Source organism: Actinia tenebrosa, unplaced genomic scaffold (assembly GCF_029948245.1).
Source record: "Actinia tenebrosa isolate PJP-AT-01 unplaced genomic scaffold, QUT_ActTen_1.0 PGA_scaffold0__85_contigs__length_37466705, whole genome shotgun sequence".
Taxonomy (NCBI): domain Eukaryota; kingdom Metazoa; phylum Cnidaria; class Anthozoa; order Actiniaria; family Actiniidae; genus Actinia; species Actinia tenebrosa.
In genome coordinates this window covers 13,853,785-13,865,882 of record NW_028292569.1, presented here as the reverse complement: position 1 = coordinate 13,865,882, position 12,098 = coordinate 13,853,785, and the positions used below count along the sequence as shown (strand labels likewise).

General features: G+C 35.1%; 1 protein-coding gene across 1 annotated transcript; it reads right to left on the bottom strand.

The window, feature by feature from the left end:
- Positions 1-1,677: 1,677 nt before the first annotated feature.
- Positions 1,678-11,830, bottom strand: LOC148913545 (homeobox protein PKNOX2-like). Its single transcript, XM_031713015.2, has 5 exons — positions 11,728-11,830; positions 11,330-11,645; positions 5,699-6,442; positions 4,653-4,729; positions 1,678-3,872 (listed from the first exon to the last, which is right to left on the bottom strand). The coding sequence occupies exons 2-5, from the start codon at positions 11,639-11,641 to the stop codon at positions 3,215-3,217; spliced, it is 1,791 nt and encodes a 596-aa protein (XP_031568875.1). The 5' UTR covers positions 11,642-11,645; positions 11,728-11,830; the 3' UTR covers positions 1,678-3,214.
- Positions 11,831-12,098: the final 268 nt, after the last annotated feature.

The following is a 12,098-nucleotide window of genomic DNA, read 5'->3' as shown; positions in this document are numbered from 1 at the left end:
TTTTAAATGAAGGGGATTAAATACAAACTTTTTTTGGTGATTTTATAGGAATATTTTTTAAAGGCTGGGAGCAGACGTGACATACCCTCGGCACAGACAGATAACTGGTCAACAAGGTGGTCTTGGGAGGTCTCGGACCAGGTCTAGGGCTAAATGAGAATTAACCGCACTATCCATGGTCATACTTTTACGCCAGGAAAATAATAATCAATGGTCAAAGATCTCAAGCCCTGACTGGAAATTAGATAACTTTTATATAAATAGAATCGCCAACATGTAAAAAATGTATTCATGATTTAGCTAGCGCTGGGAATTGCAAAAATGTTTTCGTAAAGTGAGATTGAATTTGCTATCTCGTGGTTTAGGGTACTGATAAAATTCACATAACTTATTCTCTCGCCCAGTGAGGAATTAAGAAAATATTTGTTCTACATACACAAGCTATTGATGAAAGACCTTCGTTGTTGAATTATTATTCCAAGGTACGTGTGAATTGCACAACTATTCTTTGCGAGACTTGTGATGACGTCATTCCTGGTAGGATCGCATGCAACGCCTGAATTAAATCTCGTATTACAAGAACAAAAGATCTACTGCACGGAAAAAATAGCTATGATAAGACAATAGGTTTATTGCGCAAAAAAATCGCAAAACTTAAATTCATTAATTAAGTCAGTACAATCCAGGATTTCTCAAGTAGTTTTCAGAAAATAATACAGTTTATCATCGCGAGAAAGTAGATTTTGGTGTACGTCAAGAGGTTTCCATGTTACTCCATACTGCGTACCCTTAGAAACTTTTTCCTGACATCGGAACACTTTGACAGACATCCATCGAAACCCCTAGTCCTTCGCTACGCATTAAAATCAAGTTAGACAGAAAACAAATGGGCCGGACTTGAGATGGTTTTCGACTCAGACAGGTATTTCCACCTATTCTCTTCATTTGTGTATTCCTAATCTGAGCCTTAACATTAGGTGAGATATCATAGCTCTGTTTTATCATCTAGTCCGGTTATGCGTCAGCGAAACTGGTCTTTCTCGTCTAAGTCTGGATTGTTTATTTTTCGTATTTCTCAGGTGACCAAAAATAAAAAATACTCAGAACTAAAAAAACATCAAGAACGAAGAATAAACACACAATAATAGATACTGCGCGACAAGAGCAAGCCTGCAATGTCACTGTACGTGAACAGGTACGGATAAGTTAAACAAGATGACATTATGAAAACTATAAAAATCGAGGGCTCTCGCACTAGCAAGTTTGAACTCGTGCCGTCACATACGCCGTGCTTTTTTGTTTTTTTGACCCCAAATGAGATGAACTCGACATCGCAATGATCTATTATCTTTCTTTTTTTTTAATGTTAGAGCTTTTTGAAAACTATAAAAATCGAGGACTCTCGCACTAGCAGGTTTGAACTCGTGCCGTCACATACGCCGTGCTTTTTTGTTTTTGCTTTTTTGACCCCAAATGAGATGAACTCGACATCGCAATGATCTATTATCTTTCTTTTTCTTTAATGTTAGAGCTTTTTGGTCAGCGGTTTGGTGGGACACCCGCAGACCAAAAATCTGGCAGGCGCTATGATTAAGATACGTCATCGATTTCATTTTCAAGTTCATTTAATAAAGAAATAAAAATCAATAAAAATCAACGTAAAACAAAAAACTCTGATGAACATAAACAGTGATTAATTTATTTGAATCATTAAAAATTTTTCATCTATAAAAACAACGATAAAATGAAATTTACTATCTCAAAATAATGTCTGGTGATATACTTTTAATTTAAAACAATTAATAGCATGCATAATGCCTGATATATATATTTATATACAACATGTAGATATATTTGATATATCTACTCATACATGTACAGCTTCTTATATCACATGATAGTCTAGACATTGCCAACCTCTACTACTGTTATCGACTGGTAGAGGGGTCAATATCATGACTAATTAACCCCAATGATTTATACACCTCAATACATACTCTACACATTGCGACTCCTTTACAATTATACCATCTCACGTACTATCAAAGTCGCTTATAAATTACTGCTAAACCAGGGCTTACAATAACGACGGGTCAGTTGTCAGCCATGTTCACAGGCCAAATTAGTTTGAGCTCGGTCATACCTCGTTTGTGGCTTGGCTCAACGTTACTGGTCAAAACGACAGCCAGGGCAAACATTTGACCAGACAAGTTCCAATTACTTGGGCTGGACATTGTCTGATAACTGGTCGTTATCTTCAGCCCTGTAAACTGTAAAAACTTAAACTTTACTTCATGTTTTTTTAACACCAACTAATAATGTTATTAATTATGGGAATATTAAGGTGTAAAATATAACCATACCCCTCAAGGGAATGGTTTGGAGGGATGAAATATAGAAAACTTAGGAAATAGTTAGCCCAGTCTCTCTCTTCATGGTGTGGCAGAAAAGGGTATGGAAATCAGCGTATTTCAGACCAACACATTAATAGCAAAATGTCTTTTACAGTATATAACTTAAGATTAATCAAAGCTTTCCTATATATAATTCCAAAAACATTTCTAATCTGTTCCTACTTCAAAGCTACCTCAACCCAATATCTTCAGGATGGATTTTTTTCTACCAGATCAAATATTAAAAGTTAAATCTTTTTTTTTTCCTCTTATAAAGTAGCCATTTCATGGGGAAAGTTTTAAGATCATATGGATTCAGCCACAATATAGGCACAAAGAATAAAAATTAAACTTGTTAAAAAAGTTTAAAAGTAATCCTAAGAAGAGGTAATGAGAACGTGATTCAGTTATACCGAATAGTTCTATAACATAACTATATGTACTCCTTCCCCCCAGCTCCACCCAAAATGCCAAGAAGAGATGTAAGATTGGAGCAGGACTAAATAAAACACTTGCTCAATGGCCAGACACTATGACATGCTACATCAGACTAGTCTGACAACACGTGACCAGTCAAGGACTGACTGGCCCAAGAGGCATTTGACCAGACAAGTGCATTTTTTGGCCAGGCATTGTCAATTATTGACCTGCCATTATTTTCATGTAGGATAGGGAAAATCCAGAAGTTGGAAGTTTAAAATCCCTTTTACTTTTAAATAAACGGAGATTTTTTGGAACTAAGCAAAGAATTTCCAAGGACATTACTTTTTAAGTTAACAGGTCTAAAAAACTCTCACTAAAACCATAAATTACTATGGCAATCAATTCCCCATTCTTGAGGCTACCTCACTACTCTCCATAGATAAAGTGTGCACAATGGTATCCCCAGATGTTGGCGTTGATCCTGCGGTTATTGCATGAGGTGAACCAACGATTTGGTACTCTCCTCTTGAAACAATTCCGTTGTGTACCATAGTTGGCAATGGAGAACCATGGACGGCAGGACTCTCTTGTTGTATAGTACTCAGTATAGGAACAAGGTTTTCTGTCGAGGTAGTTTCAACATGGGTTGTGGCAGTAGATGATGTGTTTGTTGTTTGTGCCGACTGGGTGCTTGTGGAGTTGGTAACAGTATAAATTGTACTTGCACTTGGAGGTAAGGTTACAATTACAATATTTCCCTGTTGTAGGGTGAAATTTGGAGGTAATTGCACAGCCCCAGGGATAATACCACCAGAGTTAACTAGCGTCTGCACTGGTATGCTACCTGTTGGCACAGTCTGTACAACTGCATTAGGTATGACTTGACCTGCTAAGTGATTGGGGGCAATTGGAACAGTCCTATACTGTTGAACAAGAGATTCTGGCCAAAATCTTTGAGCAGGACGACTCTGGATTTTTGATTTCTTTGCCTTGTGGGCATCTGGGTTCCCCGCATCGAGCATAGGTTGTAAGATACGCCTTCTTGCATTGATAAACCTTTCATTTTGATGACATAAAAACCTTTTAATAACCATCCATTTAAAAACAATAAAAACAATACACAACTTTTTGCTCACTACCACACTCAACTATAAAAAAAAGATTTATTCTTACTTCAAAAGAAATTGACAGCATCAACTCTATAATATGAGACTAGAGTGCATGCAGTAAAAACCATGAAATAAAAACAAAGTTGATCCTAACAGATAGTAGCTATTTAGTGACTAATAGTTGCTAGCACTCAACCAGAACATTCATTACGCTAAGCCAAATACACAGGAGACCATTTTTGTCTTTTGTGTAATGAATGTATAATGTTCTGGTTGAGGGAGGTTGATTCAATAGAGAGACCTAACAAACTCTATTCATGTGTGCCGATCAAGTCCAGGAATCAAACCCAAGACCCCAGAGGTAAGTGAGCTACATACTGCTATGCCATTCATGATTACACTTTCTTAAATGGGGCTTAACCAGTACAAATGAGTCCATAGACCAGAATTACAGCAACATATACTAGACAAGAAATAGGGCTATTGAAGGACAATATTGTTATCATATAAGTTACCTCTATTTTCATAAACATGCAACAGTCTGTAGTTGCAATTTGCCCATTGGAATTTGGTTTTTCATTGCCGCAAGTCAAAAATATGAAACGTACCAACTGATTAGTTTTGATTGACAGCAGCAAAAACAAATTTCAGCGTGCAGCTCACAGCTACTGAGTTCACATGTTTATGGAAATAGCAGGAAACTCTAGAATTTCCAGTCTTCACTCACCAGTTATTGACTTGAAGAATAGTCAAGTTGGTCTGTAATGAAATGCTTCTTTTTTCATCTTCTGTAGGGTAAGGATGCTATAGAGACCAAGATAAATATTAAGGGCAACAAAAAATGTAACCAATTATTTTACGTCAAACATGCATGAAGTGATTGCTCAGTCTCCTAAGTCAAGAGTAATTTTTTAATGGTGATATGAAATCGTTTTTTATAACATAGCCACAGTATAAAGTGCGCTCTGATTGGTTAATTAGCGTGCGAAAGCATGCATCCAAAATCCGATGGTGCATGCTGTCCTCAATTGAGTAGCACGCGCTATGTAACGCATACTTCATTAGAAAAAAATTTTGAATTTTTCTCGATTAACGAAGACTTTTTCTGCTTTTGCTATGTCATAAAAGAAATGGTTCATAAGTAACATGCAACTATCGAGTTATGGATGCACTTGCATTTGGGAGGTTCTTTAAACACTAGCTAGAGTAGCACTTGGCTATCGCCTTGTGTGACTCATTATGCTTCTTTCATGCTCAGCAACCTCCCGCATGCATCCATAACTTGATAGATTTACACTACTTATGAACCTTTACTTTATTGTATGTTCCAGGGCTAAAACTAATAGCCGTCAATGGACAGCATCTGGCCAGATATCATTATGGAACTGTTCCCTTTTTATCAGGGGTTAGAGGGACAGTGGGATTGACTTAGTAACTCATACATGAATATATAAATATACATATATTATATATTTTTTATGAATTGGACCCTTCCTTGTTTTCCATCTTTGTTTATCATAAAAGTGCAGTGCTAATCTGATTCTGTGACTGCCCCCCCCCCCCCCCCCCCTCTTGAAACCTTATTTTTTAATGACCTCTTCAAATCCTACCTCCTCCCCTCCCCAGTAAAAAATAAACAGTCCCTACGGCAAGTACATTGACTGGTCACATGTTGACTAGTGCAACATAGCTAGTCATCATGTATGGCCATTGTTTCAGGGTAATGACCAAATTTGAAGGAAATTTCAAGGACTAGATCATAAAATAACTTACCATTAAATGTGAGAAGAGCCATTGTTTCATGATATTTGTTGCCTGTTTGGGTAGAACTCCTCTTTTTGTCTTTTTTCTCTCAGTTGTTTCAGTAGGAGAGTCAAGATCAAGACTTGGGAGTGGAATCGGAGTCGGCACAGTGATCTCTAATGGGGATCCAGCACTGATGGAGCTTGTCGGAGTGGTAGGTGAGGTAGTTACAGGTGTTGTTGCTGTGGAGCACATGCTGTATGGAGTTTCTGTCGAAGGCAACTGCGTTAACACAAATGTTTGTCCAGTTTGAGAGACAGGTGATGGTGGGGTAGGAGTAGAGGAGACGGCAATGGGCTGAGTTGGTTGTTGCTGGATGTATGCTGTGCTGGCAACTTGTTGAACAGGTTGGCTTATAACGCTACCACTTGGTGGTGTTGCTATGGCTACAGAACAGGGGGTACCAGAAGTTGTGAAGAAAGTAACTTGTTGGTCTGTTAGTTGTGGCGTCTGTGGCTGTTGCTGCTGCTGCTGCGGCTGTTGTAGAAATATGTGTTGAGGTGGAGACGTTGTTGGAAGTTGCTGGAATGCCTGGGAAATACCACTAGGAATCTGTGTGGGATACGAGCTTGACAAGGGGCTTCGAAGTAGGTTGTCACTCTGCATTTTCCCCTTTAGACAGGCAATATATCTCTGGCAAAAATCCTTACATAATTCATTCACTTTTTCAAGTTCCAACAGATGAATACGAAACACTTGGATAGCCTTTACGATCTGATAAAATAGATAAATAATAAATCTTTATTTTACATAGTGATATTTGAGTGGTTGCAAAGTCTCTCCCGCCAAACGCTAATGCTTAGGTATATAACACTCCACACTAACTACCACTACATTTAATGTTCTAAGCACACAACTCCCAACTCTCATGTTGATTTTTGTAGGAGGCTCACATCTTGGTCATCTTGTGTGATGTCTGTAGATGTTATAATTTTTTCATTTTAGCAATTTATATTATATTATCGAAGCGCTTCATTTGTCAGTGGAACAATAGACACTACTGACAAAAAATATCATTGGTAGAATTTCCAAAAAAAAATCACATGATTAGATAGTAGGTTGGATTTTTTTTACTGATACAACAGTGGAAATGAGCTTACTGGGAACCCTGTGGTACATTTGGGAATGAAAAAAATATTAGGGTCAGCAAAAGTCTTCAAGAAAATTAGAATCGGTTGCGTAACAGGAAACACACTTATTTGTTTTGTTTGGCCTTATATAGACAAACAATATGGCAGATTTTACGAAAAGTATGTAATTTCAGACCCAAGAATTAATATCATTATACATGTGGATCTGCATACTACTTTGAGAATGTGATGACGAAATTTATCGTCAATAAGAGGACAGACACATAAAAAACTGATGTCTATTTGTTTTTTACAATAACAAAAACGATAAAAACTTCTCATTTTTAGCGATCAAAACTACCAACAGAAAGAGCACATGCTCGTTGATGTCAGCTTTATTTGTCTGTCCTCTTATTGATGATAAAAAATAACCAATCAGCATGCGAGAAATTTGTAAGTTATCATAAAAAGTAAGTTAGAGACCACAGTGACAAGAAAATATCAAGTCACAGAAATTGCAGTCATAACAATGATGAAGTTAAGAATAATGATGTTAAAGATGATAATGATGGAGGTGGTAAAGACCATCTTGATGTGTCCTATCATCATAAAACCAAGAAAAATAAAATGCAACCACATCAACAAAACTTCAAAGACAGAGTCTAATAATTAAGGTACCAGTACAATCACTCATTATTAGCTACTTCATAAAATTCTCTGCTGGATAATCCTTTGGCTACTCATTTTTTAATTTTCTCATAAACAAAAGCTCAGAAATGTTATTAAAGTTATGTTTTGAGGTATTGAAGAAAAAACAATATTGTTTATATTTGTTCATTGGAGCATAGCACAAGAATAACCTTATTATGACTATGGATGAACAAATCTTCATGGCGAACATGTTATGGTTTACTAAATTTGTCTAAATGGTAAGAAAACGTGAAAACAAGCATAAAACCAATGGAGAAAGCTGTTTACAGACTATAGGCTCATAAAGATATAAATAAAGCATATGTCATCTGGAGAAAGCATATAAGTTATTCTTTCAATTCCTTTAACAGTAATATGTTGTCTCACACTAGATAAAGACCTGATTACTAATGATTGGACAAAATAAAAAGCATACTAAAAACAAAATAGAGGAAAATGTTTTGGTATATCATTATAATTATTATCAGGTTATCATAAACCAAAGGAAGGATATCAGTCACTTTTTAAACAAATCAAGCACTGTAAATATCCTTGACAAAAGATTTTTTAACTTTTACATCTAGCAGAAAAAAGATTTGTAAATAAATAATTTCTAGACGTCTAAAGATATTTTTGCATGAATTATTAGTTCAAAATCTGTTCTGCTCTTGAGTTACATAGGATGACAAAAGAAAGGTATAAGTTATATTGGCATATGTTTCCTTCATCAAACAAAAGGATATTTTTTATTTTATTTAGCATACATATTGTGATATTTTATAAATAGATATCCTAACTTACACTACTTCAGACTTTTCTTTTAAATTCTCATTTCAAAAACTAATTATTGTATAATAGAATAATAGACTTCTTTAAACACTATTCATAAAAGCAAGGGGCAAGTTCTTCCCTTGCGTTTAATTCATGATCAATTATAATTTAAAGTATATTATCTTACGTAGGTTTCATTATTGTGGATGTTTTGCATCAACCACAGGTAATACTTTATTCTTAACCAAGCTTAAGGAGATAATTCTCCATTATCAGGGTATTGAAAAATAATAATAGCGGAGCACGAGGTAAATTCAAAAAACACAGAACACAGTAACTTTAAGCTTGGTTAAAAATAAAGTATTACGTGGTAGATACAAAACATCTATAATGATCAATTATGTTAGCTTCAGATAGTAATATGTTAGAGATTTATTTTCTCAAAATAAGAACAACACAAAAACCATTGATTCTACAAATCACTTGAAATAGGAGAGTTTTTCATCATATATATTGCAAGACCTGAAATTGAAAAAAGAGTAAAAATAGTATGGGGTTTTAAATCCTACACTTTTATTCCTGAATCCGGTTTTCAGTTTTGAATCAAGAAGTTACAATCTGGATGAAATATGAACACCACTAAGAATGACGAAGGTTTCTTTTCTTAGAACAATATATAAACACCTGGATAGAAGACCAACTTCTTTATACATACAATGCAGACTATATATAGTTACACTTTTTTTAATAAAATAAATTCTATTCTAAATCTACTCTCATTCCAACAGGATAGACATATTGTTTTCTACAATATTACTGGAGCTATAATATTCTAATATTCTAGCAATAACGTTTAGTAGGTTCTAAGTGGGTTTTTTGGTACAATATTTAAAGTTATACTATTGCTATTAAATAAGTACAAATTTTTGAACAATGAATGGATTCAAACTCGAAGTTGAAAGAACGTTCCCACATTTTATGGCTTTTCTCAGACCTTCATCAATAGAAGCTTTAAAGTAGAAACAAAATAGCTGCTCAAACAAAGAAAACAATTCTTAGTTTTATGTCCTGCTAAGCGAAAAAATATAATTTGATTATCAAATATTAACACATTACCTAATCAGCGAACTTGATGGATAGGTTTTATATGTTACTTCAAAATACCATCAAATATATTCAGAAAATAAATAACATCATTACCTTCACAACCCATTTATTTTTGTCCAGTGTTTCTGAATGCAAAATAGATGTCACAATGATATGAGCGACATCTAATATGAAAGCTGAACTGATAACTCTGACGCCAACTTATCAGCTTACAGACAAATACAAAATTTTGAATTCTAGTGTTTGTAGAGGTCAAATTTTCTCTTAGAATATCTACTAAAATACTTAGGAGATAAAAAGCTACAAGCACCAAAATATTGCTTGAGCCAGCATGAAATATTAATGGCTTTGTTCAAAATAATAATTAATTTTTGCTCATTAGGAGAAAAAGATCTTTGCCTTCTTGCCCAAAAAGCTAGTAATTAGAAATAGGTCTGATTGTGTGACCAGCTGTAAGAAAGATAAAAAATGAATTGATCCTTAAAGTGCTACTACGACGAAAATCGCTCAAACTTGGATTCAGCTGAAACTTCCTAAAAATACTCTTTTAAGGTCCAATATTCACTGTATGAAGTGTTTTCTCGATATTCAGGACGAAAGTATGATATTTTTACGATTATTTTTTGGAGTCTGTGACGTCATACACTCAACATCAAACATTGCTACATATATTTCTTTGTATATAAATCCTTAATTTATTTTATTCCTATGAAGCCCAAAGGGTGGCTAATGTGCTTATTTCACATTACTTGTGACTATGATTTATATTTTGGGGTGTTTGGGTATTTCTTTCTCCCTTTACTACTGATATTTTGATCATAAACTACAAAGAAATGTATGGAGCGATGTTCGATGTTGAGTGTATGACGTCACAGACTCCAAAAAATAATCGTAAAAATATCATACTTTCGTCCTGAATATCGAGAAAACACTTCATACAGTGAATATTGGACCTTAAAAGAGTATTTTTAGGAAGTTTCAGCTGAATCCAAGTTTGAGCGATTTTCGTCGTAGTAGCACTTTAAAAAGACTCATAATGTTTAGAATTAACTCTATTTTAAGAATATAGCTTCTTTGAGGTTGAATTTTTTGAAACACTCGGTAACCAAAAGTTAGTATTCAAAATATTTTTCAAAAACAAAATGGAATTGATAAACAAAACCTACATTATGAGAAATTATAGGGTCTCAATTCACCTGTTGATTATAATAATGGTATATTTTTTAATTATAGATCTTATAATGGTGGCTACATATATTGGGGTTATTTTTACCTTATATTAATTTTTCTAAACAGAAACTTGAATATATATTTCTATAAATCATGAAGAATAATTTGAAAAGAAACATTTTGGTGGAGTTATAAATCTATTTTTTTAAATATTGTGGTGCTAAATTGTTGGCTAAATTCAAAACTACATAAAGATGATATTATTCTAAAAATCGGAGACTAATGTAGATGGAAAAGCTGAGCAACAGTTTAGAACAACATGAAAAGGATTCGTGTCATGACTTGTTAAAAAAACATAAATTTTGGAATCCGATTTAAAATTCTCGTGATGTTTCTACATCTCGTATAATAGCAGTATATTGATTGCAGTTGATGTACAATGTCATCAAGATTAGAGATCTTTTTTTTCACGCCAAATGTGAGGGCATAAAAGACAACGAATCCCAGACTCTCTATCACTATACGTTCATTAAAACTCGAATTGGCGCTATTTACCGTTAAGAAAAACTTAACAAAAGTGATAGGACTGAAAGGATTTAAGAATCAGAACTGATTGATGCGGCTTTTAAGCCACGATTTTCTTGAAACCACAACAGCAAACAACAAACAAGGTTACAAAAATCATACCCAACCATCAGACTAGCAGGTCTTGTATGCTTTTTCACCTCTTCTTCGACACAAGTCTGAGAAATACAACAACGAATATGCCTATATATACTCTAAAATGGCTTACCAAATTGTCCAGCTCTTGGTCATCAGTAAAGAAAGGTTTCCCGTCTCTGTTGTGCTGTATAATATAATTCTTTATGTCGTTGTCAAAGGTAACCGAAGTCGGACATTCACTGGTTTGAGTTGCAATCTCGCACTTCTCAAGCAACATGGCTAGTAACGGGAACAAGGGATGTCTATAAATGGCATTTTTCTCCGAGTCAAGACTTTGTACAGCTAAATGAGCTTCTTCATAAGCCGGTGGCAATTTGTCCTGGGATTGCTGAAGGCCTGTAAAGGGTGAAGTGACGGCGATATTCGGCTGAGCAGAGAGCATACCACTATGAGAAGAAACACGATTGGTGATAGCCGCCTCCATATGGCCTTTACAGCTCCTAAAGTACAACAAAAAATACAGATTACCTCGTCGTTTCTCCACCACATTTTACAATATTCGTCACACCAACAAGACCAAGTGCAATGTTAATTGTTTCAGTGTTAATGTGTTTGTATGGGAGTTTGAAAGACTCACAATTGGTCGTTATTAAAAAGAACTGGCCGCGCGCGGTCGACATTGACTGGCAGTGCCTCGTGTCACTCCAAAGAAATAACACAGCGAACCTATCTGGGTCACGTGATCCAATGGGCCGACGCTCAACAACACTGAACAACCACTGCAGTTTCTAATGGCTTGCTTTATCGAACCTTAAACTTTATTTATCGATCTCTCCATCTCACTTAATCCTCATACTGTGTAAATATGTTGTGATCTTTGAGTATACTTGAATGGGACG

What these genes read in the sequence shown, in the direction of transcription:
- LOC148913545 (XM_031713015.2), bottom strand. Translation starts at nt 11,641, where the DNA reads ATGCTCTCTGCTCAGCCGAATATCGCCGTCACTTCACCCTTTACAGGC. An exon ending in ACCAAGAGCTGGACAATTTG is followed by an intron (nt 6,443 to 11,329) that starts GTAAGCCATTTT and finishes CTATTTTATCAG; the next exon opens with ATCGTAAAGGCTATCCAAGT. An exon ending in GGCTCTTCTCACATTTAATG is followed by an intron (nt 4,730 to 5,698) that starts GTAAGTTATTTT and finishes TGGTCTCTATAG; the next exon opens with CATCCTTACCCTACAGAAGA.